This window comes from Carlito syrichta, unplaced genomic scaffold (assembly GCF_000164805.1).
Source record: "Carlito syrichta isolate Samal-C Ts95f unplaced genomic scaffold, Tarsius_syrichta-2.0.1 Scaffold315987, whole genome shotgun sequence".
Taxonomy (NCBI): domain Eukaryota; kingdom Metazoa; phylum Chordata; class Mammalia; order Primates; family Tarsiidae; genus Carlito; species Carlito syrichta.
The window spans coordinates 149,976-172,898 of NW_007260083.1; the positions used below are offsets into that span (position 1 = coordinate 149,976).

The window sequence follows — 22,923 nt, forward strand, 5'->3', positions numbered from 1 at the left end:
GTATCATGTATAATAGCCATTATCTTGTATGTTTCTAAAGGTGCCTTGTGAGCCTTAAACTATGTAGGATAAGCCGGGCTCAGTGGCTCAGCCTGTAATCCTGAGCCTTTGGGAGGCTGAGGTGAGTGGATTGCCTGAGCCCACGGGTTTGAGACCCGCCTGGGCAACTTCACGAGACCTCATCTCTACAATAAATCAAAAAATTAGCCGGGCGTGGTAGCGCGTGCCTGTGGTTCCAGCTCCTTGGAAGGCTGAGGCGGAAGGATCGCCGGAACCCAGCAGGTCAAGGCTGTGGTAGCTGGGAGCGGCCACTGCACTCCAGTCTGGGGAACAGAGTGAGACTCCAACTCAAAACAAAACAAAAACAAAAAACTATGTAGGATAATAACAATAGCAAATTCAGAGTTAGTATAGCAAGGCAGTTAACAGCACAGACTGCCAATCTTGATGGACCTTAAATGCCTGAGCTTAAGCCTTAATCTTCTTCTTCCATCAAGTTAAGAATTCTTCTGTGCCTCAATTTCCTTATCTGTAAAATGAGAAGAATGATGTAGAAATCCCTTCTAGGGTATTTGTGAGTATTAAATGAGCTCGTATATCTTAAGCACATAGAACAATACCTGGCACATTGCAACTACTCTGTTAATGTTAGCTAATACTGTTGTTTTTGTGTATTTTGGGTAATGTCAATTTATTTTTCTTGTCTGTCAGCACAGAGTTCATCTGACTTGCAAAAGACTTAGTCTAAAAATGACCAGTTATACTAATGCCCAATAATGCTGATCGACAGATAAAATGAAATGTGTGCCACTGCTTGGTTGTCTGTGTTCGAATCCCGGCACTGTTTCCTCCTGGAGAAGTAATGCCTCTGGGCCTCTTTTTGCTCTTGTGTAAGATGGGAGTGATGATGATCATGACTATATCAGAGGGTTATTGTGAATATTAAATAAGTTAATACAGTTATAGTTATTTGAATAGTGTGTGGCTTCCAGTAAATGCTCAATAAATGTAAGCTATTATTAGCCTATGTTTCCCTTTTGGTTCTGAGGCCAAGGACTTGCCTGAGAATTTTTTTTTTTTTTTGAGTTGGAGTCTCACTCTGTCACCCAGACTGGAGTGCAGTGGCCGCTCCCGGCCACCGCAGCCTCGACTTGCTGGGCACCGGCGATCCTTCTGCCTCAGACTTCCAAGTAGCCGGAATTACAGGCATGCGCTACTATGCCCAGCTGATTTTTTGATTTATCGTAGAGATGAGATCTCGCTGTCCAGGCGGGTCTCGAACCCGCGGGCTCAGGCAATCCACTCACCTCAGCCTCCCAAAGGCACGGGATTACAGGCTGAGCCACCGAACCCGGCGAGAATTTTTTTTTTTTATAGAGACAAGGTCTATGTTGCCCAGGCTGGTTTGAACTCCTGGACTCAAGAGATTCTTCTGCCTCGGCCTCCCAAAGTGCTGGGATTACAGACACGAGCCACCACACCCAGTCAAAAGTGGTTCATTCCATAATTATTAGAAACTAGACTATTCAAAATATGAAAATAACACAATTCTGTTTGTCCATACTCTATATAAATTGGTTTTTTTTGTTTTTTTGTTTTTTTTTGAGTGGGAGTCTCACTCAGTCGCCCAGACTGGAGTGCAGTGGCCGCTCCCGGCCACCGCCACCTCGACCTGCTGGGCTCCGGCCATCCTTCCGCCTCAGCCTTCCAAGTAGCTGGAACTACAGGCGCGCGCTACCACACCCGGCTAATTTTTTGATTTATTGTAGAGATGAGGTCTCGCCAAGTTGCCCCAGGCAGGTCTCGAACTCGCGGGCTCAGGCAATCCACTCACCTCAGCCTCCCAAAGCGCAGGATTACAGGCCGAGCCACCGAGCCCAGCTTATATAAATTGTTTAATCAACCATGATGGGGTCTGGCCCATTTAACTTAACTTTGCTTTGAGAGTTGTATAAAATTTTAAATGTAATTGTTCACTTGTTTCTTTACTTGTTGAAACCTCTAGAACCCCTGGTCTGTGAATTTGATGAGGGAACAGACAAATGTTTACTTTTGCTCACTATTGTGTCTCCCCTGCAGAGCCCAAAGTGCTGGCTTTGGAGCCAGACTGCCTCAATTCATATCCAAACCTTACCATTCCCAGGTATAGGATCTCAGGCCTCAGTATCCTTATCTATAAAATAGGGATGATAATAGTGCCTTCTTCCTTGACTTGTTGTGGGCTTCAGGTCTTTCATCCATATAAAAGTACTTAGAAACTTGTTCAGAAGTCACCTTCTCAGTGCAGTACTCTCCCCTCACTCTCCCAGTCTCTTTTCCTGCTTTATTTTCCTCTGCCATCTATTTTGCATATTTGTTCTCCTTTTCTTTGCTCTCCATCCTTATTACCGGTAGAATGTGAGCTCCGGGACTTTTGTCTGTCTTCCTCACCACTCCCTGCCCTTCATGTAGTATTGCGTTTGCCAAAGGTATGTTGAGAACAAGTGTTCACTGCTGCTAGGTAGCATGACCATAGAAGCTCAGTGGATGTGTGTGGGAATGCAGCATGAATTGAATGGGTGACTGAGACAACTGTGCCATGTGGGACCTGCTGGGGCAGGTGCTTCTGACTCAGGCCTTTTCTTTTCAGGTATCACTCGAGAAGGTGCTTGGCATCACAGCTCAGAATAGCAGTGGCCTAACCTGTGACCCTGGCACAGGCCACGTGGCCTACCTGGCAGGGTAAGCAAATGAATGGGTCTCAGTGGCAAATCATTGTTAGGAAATTTGGAGCCTGAAGTCATTGGTGAATCTCTCTGGGCCTCAGAGTTCCCATCTGTAGAATGTGGTCAATGCTGCCAACCTCTGAGGGCTGTGGAGAGGATTCCATGGGCCCATCTGTGTCTAAAACAGTACCTGGCATTTAATAAGTGCTATGAAAACCTTAACTGTGACTCAGAGTGGGAGGTGGCACTGATTCTGGGAAAGACACGTGGTGAAAACCCAAGCTGTGGTGTCAGGTAACCCAATTCTATGTCCCAGCTTTACCCACTCGACAAGCCTCTGCTCCTACCTCTGCAAAAGAGAGCTAGTGATACCCTTTGACTGGGTAGTTGAGAGTTCTGAAGGAGATCCTGCAGCTTTTTATTTCATAAATACTGATCTAGCCTAGCACTTGCCAAGGCTTCCCCTCTCTGGGTTTCAGTTTCTTCATCTGTTAAAATGTGCCTAAAGAGTCTTGACCTCACCTGGCAGTTGTGAGGATTTAAAGAGATTAAGCACATAAAGTGTTTGTTAGCCTAGGGCCTGCCAGAATACTGGCCACAGAGAATGTGTTGGTTTCTATTTAAGAACAAGTTAATAATGTGAGGTGCCCTAGAATTATCGTCATCAACACCTGGAGGAGGAGACCAGCTGAGAGACTGTTGTGTTCAGAGGGAGGCTTGTTTATATGTGGACTTTTCTGTTGGGAATAGAATCATCCCTGGACCCCAACACTCCCTCCAGGTGAGGTACATTTTCCTCTTTCTCCCCAGCTGTGTGGTGGTGGTTTTGGACCCCAAGGAGAACAAGCAGCGGCACATTTTTAACACCGCCAGGTAGGCTGGGGCTGGGGCTTGGGCACAGGGCAGGGCTGGGACTAGGTTCTTGGCACACTTCCACTTACCTATATAGCCTGGAGGTACTCGTGGGTAGTTTACTTACTCCTCCACTCACCTGTTGGTTCAACAACATTCACAGAGAGTTCACTCTGTGCTAGGTGCTGTTCCAAGTGCTGGGAACAGCTAGCAGTGTTCTGTATCAGCCCATTGGGGGAGATAGACTATAAACCAGTCAGCTGAGAGGATTGCCTGAGTTTGAGACCAGCCTGGGCAACTTGGTGAGACCTCATCTCTATTTAAAAAAAACACAAAAAAAAAATTAGCCAGGCATGGTGGTGTGTGCCTGTAGTTCCAGCAACTTGGAAGGCTGAGGTGGAAGGATAGACTGAGGTGAAAGGATGGCCTGAGTCCAGCAGGTTGAGGCTGCGGTAGCTGTGAGTATACCACTGCACTCCAGCCTAGGCAACAGAATGAGTCTCCAACTAAAAAAAAAAAAAAAAAAAAGGAATCTCAGGTGTTCTAGAAGTTGCTAAGGATCTGAGTGCCAGAAATAGGGGAGCAGGTGAGGGGGAGACGGGAACAGGCAGAAGCTTCACTGTGGGCCTTGAGGGGAGAGGGTCATGGAATAACACCAAGTGCAGAGAAATCCCTATATACCTTTCACCATATTTCCAAATGTTAACATTTTACCACATTTGCTCTATCATTCTCTGTCTAGATGCATATTAATTTTCTGAGCTATTTGAGTATAAATTATAGACACGATGCCCCTACATCTCTAAATACTTATGTATTTCCTACCAAAAAAATTATGACATAATTTTTTCTAAGTCATACTACATGCAGAAAAATCAGGAAATTAAAATTGGTACAGCACTACCGTCTACTCCTCAGATGACTCCATTCAAATTTCACCATTTGTCCCAAGAATGTCCTTTATAGCCAAAGGATCCTTCTAGGATCACACATTGCATTTAGCTGTCCCTTCAATCTCCTTCAGGCTGAAGTGGCTCCTCTGTCTTTTCTCGGCTTTCATGACCTCGACACTTTTTTGAGGATTACAGACTAGGTATTTTGTAGAATGTCCAAACGTTTGGGTTTGTTTGATGCTTCCTTATGGATAGATTCAGGTTCTGCAACTTTGGCAGGAATACCTCAAAAGAAATTCTCAGTGCATTCTGTCAGGAGTCTCCTATACTGGTGGTATTCACTTGGGGCACTTGGTTGAGGTAATGTCTGCCAGATTTCTCCACTTCAGAGCCTCTCTATTCCCCTTTGTGGTTATTAAGTATCTTGGGGACCAGGCACGGTGGCTCATGCCTTTAATATCAGTATTTTGGGGAGGAAGATGAGAGGATTGCCTGAGCCTAGGGGTTTGAGACCAGCCTGGGCAACTTGGCAAGACCTTGTCTCTACAATAAAAAAAAAAAAAAAATTAGCCGAGTGTGGTAGCACATGCATGTAGTTCCAACTGCTTGGAAGACTGAGGGGAAAGATCGCCTGAGCCCAGCAAGTCAAGGCTGTGGTAGCCATGAGTATGCTACTACACTTCAGTTTGGGTAACAGAGTCTGACTCAAAAAAGAAAAAAGTATCTTGGGACATCTTTTCTGAGACTATTCAGATAACCTGTTCCTCACCAAATTTTCACCAACCTAGACTTAGGAAAGCTTTGGCATTTTTCAAAAGCTCCCAGGGAAATTCTGATGTAGAGGCAGAACCCAGAACTACTGGTCTAGAGGTCAGGACTCTGCCCATCTGGTTAGGTAATCTTGGCAGGAGACTTCCCTATGTTGAGGTCTCTTCATCTACAAAATTGACTAATGAGAGTCCTGGCTCTGTGGAACATGCATGAAGAATCAATGCAGTGATGCCCTTACAGCATTTGCTGAGGGCTGGACAGAGGTTGGAGCTTGTGACGGGTGGCTACAGACAGCAGAAACCCCCAACAAGCATAGCTTAAAACACAGGGGTATGTTCTTCCTGTACATAATAAGTCTGGAGATTGGTAGCCCAGGGAGTTGCTGTCTCTGTGAGCATCAGGGACCCGATTGCTTCTGTCTTTCTGTTCCATCACACTTAAGAGGTTTCTGTTCTTGAGGTTACCTCAGGACTCAATGTGGAGTCATGGCCTTGTTTCAGGAGGGGAACAGGTGGGGAGCAGGACAAGTGTTCCCTTTAAGGAGCATTTCTGGAATTCTCACGCAGTAAGTCAGTTTATCTCTCATTGACCACACTAAGTCATGTAGCTATACCCCTGTAGCTGCAAGAGAGGTAGAAATGTATTCTACTGGGCACGTTGCCATCTCAATTAAAACCAAAGCTGTGCTTTTGTGGAAGGACGGGTAGGCACCTTCTCCTGTCTGCTGCTATAAGGAGTAACAGGAAGCTACCAGACAGTTAACTTGATAAATATTCTGAGGCTTTCAGAGTCTCACTTAGAGGCATTTACTTAGTTATCTGCATGTCAATTTACTAACTCATGTGAGGGAGAAAATTACTAGACTGTTAGAAACAAAAGTAAAAGGATTAAAAGAGAGTGAAAAGAAAGACTGTACAATCTGGGAATGGTGAATCTTGCTGTAAAAAAGCATGCAAACTAGATTGGGTGTGGTGGCTTATGCCTGTAATCCCAGCACTTTGGAAGGCCTAGGCAGGAGGATCATTTGAGTCCAAGAGCTCAAGACCAGCCTGGGCAACGTGGTGAGTCCTCTTCTACAAAATAAAAAAATTAGCTGAACGTGCTGAGGCACGCCTGTAGTCCTAACTACTCAAGAGGCGGAAGGATTGCCTGAGCCCAGGAGGTTGAGGCTGCGGTGAGCCGTGATCCATGCCACTGTACTCCAGCCTGAGCAACAGAGACCCCAGCTCAAAAAAAAAAAAAAAGCCTTGTAAACTAGTCTGGTCACTCAGTTCCTGTGCAAGCTAGCCAGAAATATCAGGGATACATTTTGGTTGTTTATAGGTTTTCCAGAACACCTTGAGTGTTTAGCAATGGAGCACATGCTGCAGGCTGCCTCTGTGATGTCTGCCAGGGTCCTCCCATCAGTACTACCTTTTTAGTTAGACTAGGTCTGTACCATTTCCTGCATCTGTATTTCTCAGAGTTATGGGGTGAATAGGGTCTTAGGGTGCCTACCTCTGCAGAGGGGAAAAGAAAGCAGAGTCCCTGTACAGGGTCCACCATTTGAGTCTGGTGTTTCAGGGTAGAAGGAACCTTTGCTTTTACCCCATCTTGTTGTGTGCTTTGCTGGACATGCAGACAGCACTGGCTCAGTGGGAGCTGCTCAAACTCTCCTTTCCTGGCCTCTTCTGAGTCTTTTTTTTTTTTTTTTTAGTTAGAGTCTCACTCTGTCTCCCAGACTGGAGTGCAGTGGCCGCTCCCGGCCACCGTAGCCTCGACCTGCTGGGCTCTGGCGATCCTTCCGCCTCAACCTTCCAAGTGGCTGGAACTACAGGTGCGCGCTACCATGCCTGGCTCATTTTGATTTATTATAGAGATGAGGTCTCATCAAGTTGCCCAGGCGAATCTTGAACCCGCAGGCTCAGGCAATCTACTCACCTCAGCCTCCCAAAGGCGCGGATTACAGGCTGAGCCACCGAGCCCGGCCTTTTCTAAGTCTTGAAGGCAGGACTGGGCAGAGTGCTATGAGTTCAGCCAGGCCCTCGACTCAGCAGAACCCATGATCAACTCCTTTCTTTGTCCCCAGGAAGTCTCTGAGTGCTCTGGCCTTCTCCCCTGATGGGAAGTACATAGTGACAGGGGAGGTGAGTCACAGTTATGATTGAGTGGTAAGGTTGGGGAGTGGGGTCTTGGAGCTATTCCTTCTGCTCCCAGCAGGCCTAGGAGTCCCTGGAATAGCTCCTTCCTGGGCCAGAAAAGCCCCATAGCAGATGGGGGCGGTGGCTTTTGAGCACACCCCGTGGCAATGCCGACTTCATCCCTGGCAGCCCCTCTAGCCCTGCCTTGTACAGAGCCCAGCAGCAGTAATGACTCCACCTTTCCCAGAATGGGCACAGGCCTGCAGTGCGCATCTGGGATGTGGAGGAGAAAAGTCAAGTGGCGGAGATGCTGGGTCACAAGTATGGTGTGGTCTGTGTGGCCTTCTCACCCAACATGAAGCACATTGTGTCCATGGGCTACCAGCATGACATGGTACTCAACGTCTGGGACTGGAAGGTAAGAGCCAACCAGTGGGCATGTGGGCAGGCAGCCAGTTGTCTAAGCGTCCTGAGTCTCGGGCATTGGGGGAACTAAATGAAATAACTTGGTAAAGTGCTCATTTACCTGGCAGATATATATTGAGCACCACCCGCTGCATACCTATCCCTTATTGTAAGGCACAGGACAGTCTCTCAGCTAGTGAAATCATTATAAATATTTTAATATTGGCCAGCTGTGACCTTGAGCAAGTGACTTAACCTCTCTCTGTTTCCCCATCTGTTAAATGGATATAATAGATACATTTGGTTGTTTATGGGTTTTCCAGAACATTGTCTTACAACTTACTGAGTTGTAGGTAAGACTTCAGGAGTTAATATGCACTGGAAGGCTGGATTTTAGAATAGCTAGGGGAGGACATGGAGTCAGCAGAAGTGGATACCAAGTCCTAGTTCTGCCCATAAGCTGCTGTGTGACCTGAAGCATGTGACGCCCCTCTCTCTGAACCTGGCAGGGTGAGAGAGAAGCATCTCCTTCATAAGGCTATTAGGAGATTCCATGGGTTGTCTCGTGCAAGGCTCAGAGGAGGGCCCAGAGCTACAATCCCATCTGTAACAGCCATAGGTTGTATTGTCCTTACCTCCTAGCTGTGACTGTCCCCAACAGCATATGTGGCCCGCAGAGCCTAGACTCTCAGAGAATGCTCCAGAACTGACTCTCACTGGGGATGTTTCCAAACCTTGGTGGTATCCTCCATAGATTAGGAGGATGAGAGTGCCAGATACAGGTTTCCCCACAGAGAAGCTCTTGGAGGTCCAAAGCAAACCAACGTGCAGGGATGAACAGGGAGACCAGGGGCTGAGGACAAAGGCACCAACAGTTCGATGGGATAGGTGCTGGCATAAGCTTCTCTGCACTAATTCTAGAAAGACATCGTGGTGGCCTCCAACAAGGTATCTTGCAGAGTCATTGCCCTCTCCTTCTCAGAAGACAGCAGCTATTTTGTCACTGTTGGGAACCGGCATGTGAGGTTCTGGTTCTTGGAAGTCTCCACTGAAACTAAGGTGAGTTTCTATCTCTGCCATCTCAGCCAGGCCCTGGGGGGATCAACATTAGTGACTGGTTGTGAGGATCCATTGTGGCCCTGTTGGGGGTGGCGTTAGGCTGTGTGGACATTGTCTCACGGTGCCCTGCTGTGCTTCCAGGTGACGGGCACGGTGCCCCTTGTAGGGCGCTCAGGCATCCTGGGTGAGCTGCACAATAACATCTTTTGTGGTGTGGCCTGTGGTCGGGGCCAGATGGCAGGCTATACCTTCTGTGTGTCCTACTCGGGCCTCCTCTGCCAGTTCAACAAGAAGAGGGTACTAGAGAAGTGGATCAACCTGAAGGTACCCCCCCTCCCTCTCTCCCATTGGCCGGGGTGGTAGGGAGAATACCATTTGCCCATGATATGTGTCTCCAAGGATCCCCAGCAGTGTCCCTTCTGGTAGCTGACCAAACACATTCTGCTTATGTGACTGTTGGCAAGTGACTCCCCCTCTCTGAGCTTCGGTTTCCACATCTATAACACAGAAATACTGCTGCCTTCTTCACAAAGTTGATAAGGAAATCACATGAGATGATATATGTAAGGCAGTTAGCACAGTGCCTGGTACCCCAAAATGGGGTCAGGGTTACAAATATTTTCCCATCACTTTGATCCAGGTCACATTTCTTTTCACTGAGCACCCTTGGCTGGTGCATTTTTTTGAAAAAAATCTAAGGTACCATTGACTTAAGAATTTTTCAGTCAAAAAAGACTACACACAATACATAAAATTTTTTAAGATGCTGTATCAGTAACTTTGCTTCTTTTCTTTAGCATCTGGAGCTTTGAGTCCAAGCTATTTTCCCTTTCTGAGATCAGTTGCCCCATTGACTGTCGGCAGGAGCATTGTGGTTTTCGCACCTGTTCCTTGCTTGCTCTCATGGCTCTCTTGCAGTGGTCACCTTCAAGGTTAATGGCATGCGAAAGAATTTCGGCCGGGCTTGGTGGCTCAAGCTGTAATCCCAGCTCTTTGGGAGGCCGAGGTGAGTGGATCGCCTGAGCCCGAGGGTTCGAGCCCCGCCTGGGCAACTTGGCGAGACCTCATCTCTACAATAAATAAAAAAACGCGCGTGCCTGTAGTACCAGCTACTTGGAAGGCTGAGGTGGAAGGATCGCCAGAGCCCAGCAGGTCAAGGCTGTGGTGGCCAGGAGCGTGCCACTGCACTCCAGCCTGGGCGACAGACTGAGACTCCAACTCAAAAAAAAAGAATTCCAAGATGTATCTGTCTTTCCTAGTTGGTTAAACATCAGTTTGTCTTTTTTCATTTTAATCCTCTTACTAGAATTTAAGCAGCTTTTAAGCAAGTCAGAAGCTTTCAGCAGATAAATGTTTAGCACCCGAACACTAAATGAGGCATAAATTAAGTCTCTGTGGATTTGGAAAAACTCCCTTAAGCTCTGTCTAGAGGTCTGATACTTCCTGATAGAATAGACAGTCCTTATATACTGTAACTGTTTTTTCTATAACCTTTTGAAGTTGTTTTTAAGCAATAGTGAATAAAATTTAAGCCTAAAATTCAATCCCGTTACTGCAAGTGACCTATCTGAAGTTGCAGTCTGCTGAACAGATGTTTTCCATGCACGACTATGTTTCCCTGTAGACAGCAATGACAACTGTTTCTCAATTCGTGCCTCTGCCTGCCTGCTGGCACATGTCTTTCAATAGTGTCTATCTGCTATGTCCTGATTTCAAAAATGACTACATGTGCTAAAATGCCTCTCTTAAACCCCAGGAATTATAAGCCGTCTTTGGAGGCCTAAGGCTGCTGTGTTGGTCCCCTCTGCCCCCACAGGTCTCTCTGTCTTCTTGCCTCTGTGTTAGCCAGGAGCTCATCTTCTGTGGCTGCACAGACGGGATAGTCCGCATCTTCCAGGCCCACAGCCTGCACTACCTCACCAACCTGCCCAAGCCACACTACCTTGGGGTAGATGTGTCCCAGGGCCTGGAGCCCAGGTACTGCCCAATGGGGGGAAAAGGCGGGGTCTACTCAGAGTCTGTCAGCTGGAATCCATCTGTGATTCCAGATCTGTCTGCCTTTCTGGCCATCCTACAAATACTAGTCATTACTCTCAGCCCTGGGTATTATCACAGTGAACAAAGCAGAAAAGTCTTTGTCTTCCCAAAGCAAGCTCCAGAATAAGAAATGAGACTGGGTGGGGAAGAAAGAGTCAATAAGCAAACAAAAGAATAAACAGAATACTTTCAGATAGTGGGAAGTGCTATGAAGGAGAAAAACTCAGAGCAGGCAAGACTGTAATGGGATGTTTTCATCCATGTGACTGACATTTCTTAAATGGCTACTAAATGCCAGCCCTAGGCTGGAAGCGGGATATCACTATAATGAAGCAGCAAAATCGCTGCCATCATGAAGTCTGTAGTATGGTGCGGGGGCGCCACAAAAAGTACACAAACAAGATCATTTCAGACAGTCACAGATGCCTCGGTGAAATAAAGTAGCAACTCAGGAGGGAGAAGGTCTGGGAGAGGACCTGGGGTGGGCTGTGTTGATCCGCTGTCTGGAGAGAAGGAGCCAGCTGTGTGGAGAGCTGGTCCCAGCAGCAAGTATAAAGGCCATAAGGGAACAACACACCAGGCTTGTCATGTTGCAGGGATAGCAAGGGACTATGTGGCTGGAACCCAGTATGTCAGGGGAGGGTGGTAAGGGATGAGGTCCAGTGGGAGGAACTTGTATTGTAGTCTGTTCTAAAGTCAGTGAACAGCCCCTAGTGGTTTCAGGCATTGGAGTTAAGTGACCAGACCTTGCATATTAGATCCCTTGGTTGCTGTGCTGAGAGTGGACGGAAGGGCTGAACTGTGGCTTGTCTTTAATAAAGTCTGTTTTAAGGTGTAAGGGGCCACCTAATCCGGGGATGTTGGGTGTCTGGGGCTGCCTCTTTATGGATTGATAGACCCTGGATCCTGGGTGCATTTTCCAAGAGAGAGCCTGAACAGTGCACACGAAGGAAGAGAGAGGGTGAGTGAGCAATCAACGGAAGGTGGCATGTTCTGGTACCCAGGCTGCCCTGCTCTGCTAGCTTCTGTTGTGTGCTGTGTGGCCTTGAGGAGGTCACTGCACCTCCCTGTGCTTCAGTTTGCTCATCTGTAAAATATAGTACCTACTTCTTTCAGTAATTGTGAGAATTTATTGGAGCTAAAACTCTCAGCCTGGCACACAGTAAGTGCTCAGTAAACTGTAGCCTTTGTAGGGAGGCCCCAGGCCAGGGGTCTCTCCAGCCCCCTCACACAGGAGTTTTTGATCATGTGTTGGTGAGGCAAAGGAGAGAGGAGGCTTGAGGTGCATACCCATTATCCTTCTATGCTCAGGAGCTTGGGTTGAGTGGAATGAAGGGTGATAAAAGTTTTTATTTCTTTCTTTTTTTTTTTTTTTTTTGAGTTGAAGTCTCACTCCGTTGCCCAGGCTGGAGTGCAGTGGCATGCTCATGGCCACCCCAGCATCGACCTGCTAGGCTCCAGCGATCCTTCCGCCTCAGACTTCCAAGTGGCCAGAACTGCAGGCGCATGCTATCATGCCCGGCAATTTTTTTTTTTTTTTTTTTTTTTTTAGTTTATTGTAGAGACGAGGTCTCGCCAAGTTGCCCGTACTGTACTCTAACCCACGGGCTCAGGCGATCCATTTGCCTCGGCCTCCCAAAGTGCTGGGATTATAGGCTGAGCCACTGAGCCCTGCTACTTCTTTCTTATCTATTTATTTTTCATCTCTCCAAGTGTGATATCCAATGGAGAGAGAGATGCTAATAGGAGTAAAAAACTCAAAGGCTCTTGGGGCCAGGCAGAAGCTTCTAGTTTATAACCTCTATATTAGAAGCAAAGGACGAGAGAAGAAAGAGAAGGAATTGGGATAGGAGAGATGGACAGACACAAACACCCTGAAGGATGGCATTGCCATGCTGGAAGCAGTGCCAGTGTCACTAGAGATGGTTGTCACTACTCACAGTGACTGATGGTGATTGATGACCCTTGTGGCCTTGTCAGCTTCCTCTTCCACAGGAAGGCAGAAGCAGTCTACCCAGACACAGTGGCCCTGACCTTCGACCCCATCCACCAGTGGCTGTCCTGTGTGTATAAGGATCACAGCATCTACATTTGGGACGTCAAGGACATCAACAAAGTGGGCAAGATGTGGTCAGAGCTCTTCCACAGCTCTTACGTCTGGAACGTGGAGGTAAGCCCCTCTCTCCTTCCCTTCACCCCTACTCAGTCTCCATTAAGGGGTTCAGGTGGAGGAAGCTTCCTCAGAGGTCGGGGAATCCATTTAGTAATTCCTTCCAAAGATACTCATTGACCCCTTACTATGTGTCAGGCCTTGTTCTAGGTGCTGGAGACACAGCTAGGAAGGAAACAGACAAAAATCCTGCCCTCATGAAGCTTATTTTTGGGTAGGAAGTTAAACCTGAAAGCATCATCAGTATATAACATGCCAAGTAGTGTGTTATATAAAACCTCTCTGAAGAAAAATGAAACAGAAGGGGAAAGGGGATTGAGGTGTGCTATTCTAGAGAGGTGAGTTCAGGGAAGGCCACTCTGGGATGTCACATTTGATCAGGACCTGCAGGAAGTGAACGAGTGAGGCATGGATTTGTTGGGGAGAGTAGCAAGAGCACAGACCCTGCAGTAGGAATGCCTGTCCCTCAGAGAGCTTGCTGTCAGAATCATTTGAGCATTTTACTGCTTTTTTCTTTTTTTAAGTGTCGGAAGTTTTTATTTTCTGAGAATGAATTTGTGGGTTTTAAAAATGAAAGATTTTGTAAGTATTCCTTGCATATACGACAGCTGGTGGTCGGCCGGGTGCGGTGGCTCAGCTTGTAATCCCAGCACTTTGGGAGGCCAAGGCAAGAGGATTGCCTGAGCCGGGGAGATTGAGACCAGCCTGGGCAACTTGGTGAGACTTCATCTCTACAATAAATCACAAAAACTAGCCGGGCATGGTGGCATGTGTCTGTAGTTCCAGGTACTTGGAAGGCTGAGGTGGAAGGATCACCTAAACCCAGCAGGTCGAGGCTGTGGTGGCCATGAGCATGCCACTGCACTCCTACCTGGGCGACAAGAGTGAGACTTCGACTCAAAAAAAAAACAGCTGGTGGAAGAATTGTATTCTACTGTTTTTTGGTTTTTGGTTTTTTTTCCTGAAAATGTTTATCCTAGAGAAATTATATTTTCAGTGGCCAAATTCAGGATTATGAGAAAGAACTTTGTCCTTTTGAATAGGCATAATTCAGCCCTTTGGCTCTGCTTGAATCCATCTGCCTTCATGAATCTGATGTTTTCTTGACAGCACTTTTTTCACTTAACAAGAATGTTACTTAATCACTTTTTTTAAATTATGTATAAAATATACATTAAATTTTTAAAAATTTGGAGGAAAAGGTGAAATATACAGTAAGACTCTACATGATGACCTCCCTACCCCCAACCCTGCTCCCAGTGTTATCAGTTTATTATATGTCCTCTCAGTTCATTTTCTTTACATCCACTCATTGTTTATATGTATGTGTGTATATATATATATGTATATACACACAAAAACACATGTAACACACACACATAAATATATCCGCTCAATGAAAGTATCTGTAAATGGGTCTTTTTATCAGTTCTGGAAAATTCTCAGCCAGTATCAATTTGGGAATTGTTTCTACTCTATTCTCTCTCTTCTATAGCTCTAATGTTCTATGTCCAGTTTTTCTATTTCTTTTTTTTTCTTTGAGTCAGAGTCTCACTCTGTTGCCCAGGCTGGAGTGCAGTGGCACGCTCACAGCCACTGCAGCCTTGACCTGCTGGGCTCAGGTGATCCTTCTGCCTCAGCCTTCCAAGTAGCTGGTAGCTGGAACTATAGGTGTGCGCCACCTTGCCCAGCTAATTTTTTGATTTATTATAGAGACAAGGTCTCGCTAAGTTGCCCAGGCTGGTCTTCAACCTCTGAGCTCAGGCAGTCCTCTTGCCTCAGCCTCCCAAAGTGCTGGAATTACAGGCTTGAGCCATCATGCCCAGCCCAAAACTATAATGTTACTAGACTATATCTTGGCATTGGTTTTTAAAGGTCAATATAGTCTTGAATTAAGGCTTTTAGTATTTTTTTCTTTTTCCTTATGTTTGTTTTCTTTGGGGACTTCTATTATCTGTGTATCAGATCTTCTTTGCCTAGCTTTAATAGTAGTCACATCTCTTTAATTTCTTTCATTATTATTATTATTTTATTTTTTTTTTTTTTTTTTGAGTTGGAGTCTCACTCGGTTGCCCAGACTGGAGTGCAGTGGCCGCTTCCGGCCACCGCAGCCTCAACCTGCTGGGCTCCGGCGATCCTTCCGCCTCAGCCTTCCAAGTAGCCGGAATTACAGGCACGCGCTACCATGCCCAGCTGATTTTTTGATTTATTGTAGAGATGAGGTCTCGCTGCCCAGGCGGGTCTCGAACCCGTGGGCTCAGGCAATCCACTCACCTCAGCCTCCCAAAGGCGCGGGATTACAGGCTGAGCCACCGAGCCCGGCTTATTATTTTTTTGAAAGCAGGATTTATGTATTTATTTATTTTTATTTATTTATTTATTTTTTGAGTTGGAGTCTCACTCTGTCGCCCAGACCAGAGTGCAGTGGCTGCTCCCAGCCACCGCAGCCTCGACCTGCTGGGCTGCGGCGATCCTTTCCGACTCAGCCTTCCAAGTAGCAGGAACTACAGGCGCGCACTACCACGCCTGGCTAATTTTTGATCTATTGTAGAGATGAGGTCTCGCCAAGTTGCCCAGGCGGGTCTCAAACCCACGGGCTCAGGCAATCCACTCACCTCAGCCTCCCAAAGGCGCGGGATTACAAGGCTGAGCCACCGAGCCCGGCTGAAAGCAGGATTTATTAAGAGGACATAAAAGCTCCCACAGTGGGAGGGAACCTGAGGGAGTTGCCCTCTTTCATTATGTTTATTTTTTTTTTATAGAGATATCTCGCTGTTTTGCCTTGGCTGGTCTCAAATGCCGCCTTCAAGTGGTACTCCTGCCTTGACCTCTCAAAGTGCTAGAATTACAGGCCTAAGGCACCATGCCTGGCCTTCTCTTTGATTTTTAATAATTTTTTCCTTTTCACTGATTTCTTTTTTTTTTTTTGAGTTGGAGTCTCACTCTGTCACCCAGACTGGAGTGCAGTGGCCGCTCCCGGCCACCGCGGCCTCGACCTGCTGGGCTCCGGCGATCCTTCCGCCTCAGCCTTCCAAGTAGCTAGAACTACAGATACATGCTACCATGCCCGGCTAATTTTTGATTTATTGTAGAGACGAGGTCTCGAAGTTGCCCAGGCTGTTCTCGAACCCGTGGGCTCAGGCAATCCGCTCACCTCGGCCTCCAAAAGTGCTGGGATTACAGGCTGAACCAACGAGCCCGGTCTCACCTATTTCTTAATACCTTTTTGTGTTTCTTCACTATTAGGTTGTTTCCGTTTTTGGCTTTGATTTCTAAAATGATTTCTCCACTTATTTCTAATTCTTTCTTTGAATTCAGTCACCTTGTGTCTGAGCATTTCTAAGTTGTTTTTCATATCTTCGAGCATTTAAAAATTATCTTATGCCTTATTTTGAAATAATAAGTTATAGTTTTTAATCTGTATTGTGAGCATGTGTTTCTGGTATGCTTTTCTTTTTTTTTTTTTTTGAGTTGGCGTCTCACTCCGTCGCCCAGACTGGAGTGCAGGGCACGCTCCTGGCCACCACAGCCTTGACCTGCTGGGCTCCGGCGATCCTTCCGCCTCAGCCTTCCAAGTAACTGGAACTACAGGCGCACGCTACCACACCCGGCTAATTTTTTATGTATTGTAGAGATGAGGTCTCGCCAAGTTGCCCAGGCGGGTCTCGAACTCATGGGCTCAGGCAATCCACTCACCTCAGCCACCCAAAGCGCAGGATTACAGGCTGAGGTACCAAGCCCGGCTTTTTATTTATTTTATTTATTTATTTTTTTAAAGAGTAACTATTTTGGATTTGACCTGGGTCCTTTTGTTGTTGTTCATTTTTATATGATAAAAATTCAGTTTTTCTGAATTTTTAGAAGTTGGTATGCTTCAGGACAGATGTTCTTACTTCACAAGAAAGAACTCTATCTTCTGTTATTTTTATAGTGTTTTGAAACAATGGCAGCCTCCTTTCTAATACTGCCTTTTTGGTTCCTATTTATGTGTGATATCTCTACTTTTATCAGACTCTCCTCTTTATCTCTCTTGTTCCTGTTGTGATCAGTTTTGTTTCCACTCCCAGCAGCTTCCCTTTGGTGTGGGGCTTTGACCTGGAAGGACTCTGGCAGGTCAGTTTTGAGAGAGTTCAGGGCCTTGCCTGCTCCTGTCCCTTTAGGCCTCACAGCCAACCCCTTGCCCTCAGCTACTACTGGAGTGATTAAAACCCTCCCAGTTTCAGCTGATGTTCAGTTTGGCTCATGTGCTTTCCAAAGAATGCTTTCGGTTGGCCACATTGGGGTTATCCTGTTTTTAGGTCTGTCAGATGCCTCATTCCTTCTTTTATTCTTCCATATGCATGTTGATAATGTAGGTCTTGTGACTGATGATGGTTTGTTTCTACTTGCTTATTTTGGGGAGTGTATGGGGATATTTTGTCACTCACTTTTGCTGTAAATGTTGTCTGTGGGTTTTTGGTTTTGCTATCTGTTGAGCTTTTTCTTATGTGGGGATTTTGGGAGATTTAAAAAAAAATCTATGCTGCTACTATAATTTTCCCAGAACTCAATCTTCTGTATTTTGAAATTTCTTTAGAAGTTGTCATTTTGTCCCTTCATTCTAAATAATGTCTGTAGGCCAGGTGCAGTGACTCACACCTCTAATCTCAACACTTTGAGAGACCTAGGTGAGAGGATTGTTTGAGCCCAGGAATTCAAGACCAACCTGGACAACATGACGAGATCTCATCCCTACAATAAATAAAAAGATAACCCAAGTGTGGTGGCGCACACCTGTAGTCCCAGCTACTTGGAAGGCTGAGGCGAAAGGCTCACCTGAGCCCAACAGATCGAGGCTGCAGTAGCCATGTGCATGCCACTATACTCCAGCCTGGGTAACAGAGTGAGACTCTGACTCTAAATAAACAAACAAAGTCTTTAGTTCTGTCTTTCAGTTCATTTGATTTTCTTCTCAACTGTGTCTAATCTTTGGTTTTTAATATGTTTTATTGTTCATTTCTAGAAGCAGTTCTATTTTGTTCCTTTTTAGCCCTGATTGGTTAATCTTTATAATTTCTGGTTGGCTACATACTTTTATCTTGTCAGAGTTATTAAACATAATTTATATTCTGTCTGATAATTTCAGTTTGTTTGTTTTTGAAACATAGTCTTATATGGTTGGCCAGGCTGGACTTGAACTCGTGGGCTCAGGCAATCCTCCTGCATCAGCCTTCAGAGTAGCTGGGATTACAGGCATGTGTCACCATGCCTGACCTGATAATTACAATATCTGAAATCTTGTTAGACTCTTTTGTTTCTGCTGCTTCTTGCTTGCGATACTTGGTTTCTTTCATGCTTAGTGATTTTTGGCTAAGCTGCTCATTTCCCTTTGAAATTTATTTGTGGGGATAGTTTAAGGCCTGGGCTGAAGGTGGAACATGGGTGGTATATAGTATCTTTTTTAATGTAGGAGTTATTGCATTATCCTGTTTATCTTTAACTTTTTTTTTTTTTTAACCAAACTGCAGCACGATATCATAGTGCTGTCATTCAGATGGTTGTAATGAATCACATTTTTGTCTTATTTTCTGGGAGCTGTAGGTGTATCCTGAGTGTGAAGATCAGAGAGCTTGTTTGCCATCAGGATCTTTTCTGACTTGTTCCTCAGACAACACCATTCGCTTCTGGAACTTAGATAGCAGCCTCGATTCTCACTGGCAGAAAAACGTCTTCAGCAATGTGAGTGACTTCTTGTGAATCACCTTTCAAGAAGAGCAAAGACCTACTTTTAAGCTAGGCTGCAGGGACAGGAAGGAGTCTTACAGAATGCAGACATAGACTGGCTTCACTAGGGGCAAGAACTAGGAACCAAGATGGGCCACTCTCCGTCCCTTCCTCGTGTTTCACTCACTCTCCTTCTCTCTCCTTTTGTGGTGGCGTGATCTGTCTTCTCTGATTCTCTGCCAGTTGGCTTCTGGTCTCCAGATGTGTGTGGACATGGCCACTCCAGGCATCCTAACACACCCAGCAGAGATGGAATTGTTTCTCAAGTCTTGAGTCAGAACTCCCTGAGAGAACCCCTGATGAGAGAGCCCCATGCAGGGCTTCCTGTCTACTAGCTGCCACGCAGGGAGGCCGCAGGTGGGGGTGCTGGTAGGATGCTGGAGAGAGCCATGATGGGAGGTTGGGGAGAAAAGTTTGCTGAAGAAATTTTGGTTAGTATTGCTAGTTCAGCGAGGGAGCTTCTCTGGGGAGCTGAGATCTGAATCACGCATTCGTTTATTCTGCATGTACTTGTTAAGGTCAGTGCCAGGTGCTTTGCTACAAGCTGGGAACATAGAAGTGACTAGGACCCTTCTTCTGCCTTTGTGGCACATATAGTCTAGGGGAGGAAGACAGTGAACTGATAACTGAACTAATTATCTGTAACTACAAGTATGATAAGCACCATGAAAGAAAATGTGCAGGGTGCTAGTAGGATATATCACAGTATCATGTGATCTTATCTGGGACATCATGAGCAGCTTCCTGAGGAAGAGATAACAAACTTGAGATTTGGAAGACTGGGAGGAGTAAAGAGAGGAGGGGAGGGGATTCCACACTTAGGGAATACCCTGTGCAAAGGCCCTGAGGTGGGAAAGAGCTGGGTGAGTTGGAAAACCTGAAAGAAGACAGTGTGGCTGGAATGAAATAGGCCCTTGATGCAGGATTAGGTAGCAGATACTGCACTATTGTTTAGCTACACACAACAGAAAAACTCAAAACAAGTAAAAGTTTGGCTTTCTGGCTCATACAAGTAGTCTGAGGTAACCAGTTCAGACTGTTTTGGCTGCAGGAATCCTTTAGGGACCCAAGGGCCTTCCAGCTCTCCACTCTGTCATCAAAGTGAGTGCTCCTTGTCCTCTTGACTGTTGGGGCTCCAGCAATCAAATCCAAGTTCTAGGCAGCAGGATGAGGAACAGGAGGCAGAAGAGTGCTTGCTTGCTTTCTGTCTCATGCCCAGAATGTATTCACATGCCCTCATCTAGCTGCAAGGGAGGCAGGAAACCATAGTTGTTCTGATTGGTGAAGCTCCCAGCTCAGAATCATAGTTGTATTACTAATGAAGAAGGGGAGACTGGTTGTGGGGAGGTACAGAATTTCAAAGGTGCTTCTGAGCTCCTCACACACTAACCTCAGGCCTCTTCTTCCTGCAGACCCTACTGAAGGTAGTGTATGTGGAGAATGACATCCAGCACCTGCAAGACACGTCACACTTCCCAGACCGGGGGAGTGAGAATGGAACACCCATGGACGTGAAAGCTGGGGTGCGAGTCATGCAGGTCAGTCCTGATGGCCAGCATTTGGCTTCAGGCGACCGAAGTGGAAATCTGAGGCAAGTGGACCCTAGCGGTATCTAGTGTACACCTCCTAGCTCCGACTTGGGTTCTCAGAGCAGTGGGAAGGAGCCTTGACCTGGGCATCTCCAACTGCCCATCAGGAATGAGGGGCTGTGACTAGCAGTCCGGTAATCAGCCACCCCTGGGAACTTAAACAGGACTTAAACAGGAACTTAAACAGGAAACCATAGTTTTCAGAAGGGCTGAGATCAGGGTAACTACTGGAGCCTTAGCAGCTGGGATGTGCAAACTTTGTCTATAGAGTAGACAGGCAAACTCACATGACTCTAGGATACAGTGACACTTTGACTGGCCATGTGGTACCAATGCTGAACTGTCAAGGAGGATACCAGCTGGAGAGGGTCCCGGTGGCCCTGGGAGAGAGGCCAAGAGGCTGGTCATTTGAGGTGTCAGGCTGTTTACCCACCCTGTACAGGTTTGTCAAGATGTTACCAGCCCAACAGGTACTGGCAGAACATCAGCCCTGTCATGTTTAAGATGACAAATGACAGTCAGGCTCAGTGGCTCAGCCTGTAATCCCAGCACTTTGGGAGGCCAAAGCGAGTGGATTGCCTGAGCCTGCAGGTTCGAGACCAGCCCAGGCAACTTGGTGAGACCTTGTCTCTACAATAGATCAAAAATTAGCTGGGCGTGGTAGCATGCACCTGTAGTTCCAGCTACTTGGAAGGCTGAGGAGGAAGGATCACCAGAGCCCAGCAGGTCGATGCTGGGGTGGCCGTGAGCGTACTACTGCACTCCAGCCTGGGCAATGAAGTGAGACTCCAACTCAAAAAAGAAAAAAAAGATGACAAATGACTGCTGTGACCACCTGGGTGTTGAAGTTCTTGGGAGATGGAAGAGACTGGGATGGGGACTAGAGAACACGTGCCTGCAAAGGGACAACCACCACGCAGCACCAGACCCAGAACAGGCTCCAAGTTATCATATCTTCCCATTGTCTAAGAAGAGCATAAAGTGTACATTGTGTTTTCTGTGAAATTCTGCAATTTTTAAATATCAGCAATTGTGTTGATATCAGTCACTGCTTGAGGCCAACTTAGTATGTCAGGAGACCGTTCATGTTGACAGGCTCTGCTAGGAGTGGCCAAACAGTAGGAAGAGCTAATTAATATGGGTATGACACTCTTCCCCTATGCCAGGCGCTGATATGGACCCTCTGATATAAGTGCTTTTATTAGCTCCATTTTTCAGATGGGTTAACTGAGACAGGAGAAGCTGAACTGAGATCACATGGGTAGAATGGAGGAGCTGGGTCTACCTGTTGACTAATTTCATTTGGAGAGAATGAGGAAGGTCTAGATTTGAGACTCTTTAAGAATGGAAAATTGGGGCCGGGCTCGGTGGCTCAGCCTGTAATCCCAGCACTTTGGGAGGCCAAGGTGAGTGGATTTCCTGAGCCCGTGGGTTCAAAACCTGCCTGGGCAACTTGGCGAGACCTCATCTCTACAATAAATCAAAAAATCAGCCAGGCGTGGTAGAGCGCACCTGTAGTTCCAGCTACTTGGAAGACTGAGGCGGAAGGATCGCCGGAGCCCAGCAGGTCGAGGCTGTGGTGGCCGGGAGTGGCCACTGCACTCCAGTCTGGGTGACAGAGTGAGACTCCAACTCAAAGAAAAAAAAGATATGGTTGTACATCCCTAGACTATGTGGCCATGTTAGGGGGTTCCTATATTGCCTACTTGGCTGTCCTGACCTTTTTTTTTTAAGCAGTGACAGAGTGCCAAGGGCTGGGGTATGGGAGCTTCTGCCAGAGTACAGAGGGCAATGTGTGTGTCTCCCAGGATCCATGAGCTGCACTTCATGGATGAGCTGGTCAAAGTGGAGGCCCATGATGCTGAGGTGTTATGCCTGGAGTATTCCAAGCCCGAGACAGGTGAGCCCACGGCAGTTGGTAGGGGGATGGCAGGGGCGTGATCCCTCTGGCAGAGCCACAGAAAGGACTAGCTGATGTCTGGTGGGGCTGTGAATGACAACTGGGAGTCCTGTGTTTAGTAAGGGACCCTGTTGCTGGACTCTGAGACCAGAGTAGCTGGGACTTCAGAAAGCAAGACACCTGCAGGCCGGACTCAGCTTGACTTCCTCACCACTGGTCCTGGCACTCGCCACAGCACCCAAGCTAAAGAGGTGAGTGTGTGAATGAGTGAATGTATGAATGAGCCCGTCCTCTGCTGGAGGAGATAGATTGTTGGACATTATTCTGAGAAAGTTTGACACCGACAGAAAAACTGCCAGGACATTGTAATGAACACTCACGTACCCTTCACTTAGATTCTTCAAGTTTTTTTCTTTTAAATCCTATCCAACACTCTAACTGTATGTATGACTTTACCTGCTTTCCTTCTCTGAGAATGTAGCAATCAACTAACTCACTTTCTTCTACTGTACTTTCATAACATGCTTCTAACACCAGGTCTGTGGGGGTTATTTCCACACATCAAGCAATCAGTTCCACATTGAACATAAGTTGGGTATCTTCTAACTCAGCTTTGACACTATCTACCTGGGCAATAGAGTGAGACTCCAACTCAAAAA

At 46.5% G+C, this 22,923-nt stretch overlaps 1 protein-coding gene across 1 annotated transcript in view; it reads left to right on the top strand.

Annotated features, from left to right (window-relative positions):
* Nucleotides 1-22,923, top strand: part of WDR62 (WD repeat domain 62) — a 52,057-nt gene that overhangs the window by 1,500 nt on the left and 27,634 nt on the right. The window contains exons 2-12 of the mRNA XM_021706761.1: nt 2,630-2,721; nt 3,516-3,578; nt 7,290-7,347; nt 7,589-7,759; nt 8,668-8,805; nt 8,947-9,129; nt 10,622-10,782; nt 12,823-13,012; nt 18,593-18,730; nt 20,188-20,366; nt 22,173-22,264. Coding sequence (XP_021562436.1) covers nt 2,630-2,721; nt 3,516-3,578; nt 7,290-7,347; nt 7,589-7,759; nt 8,668-8,805; nt 8,947-9,129; nt 10,622-10,782; nt 12,823-13,012; nt 18,593-18,730; nt 20,188-20,366; nt 22,173-22,264 — 1,465 coding nt within the window. The remainder of the gene's footprint in view (nt 1-2,629; nt 2,722-3,515; nt 3,579-7,289; nt 7,348-7,588; nt 7,760-8,667; nt 8,806-8,946; nt 9,130-10,621; nt 10,783-12,822; nt 13,013-18,592; nt 18,731-20,187; nt 20,367-22,172; nt 22,265-22,923) is intronic.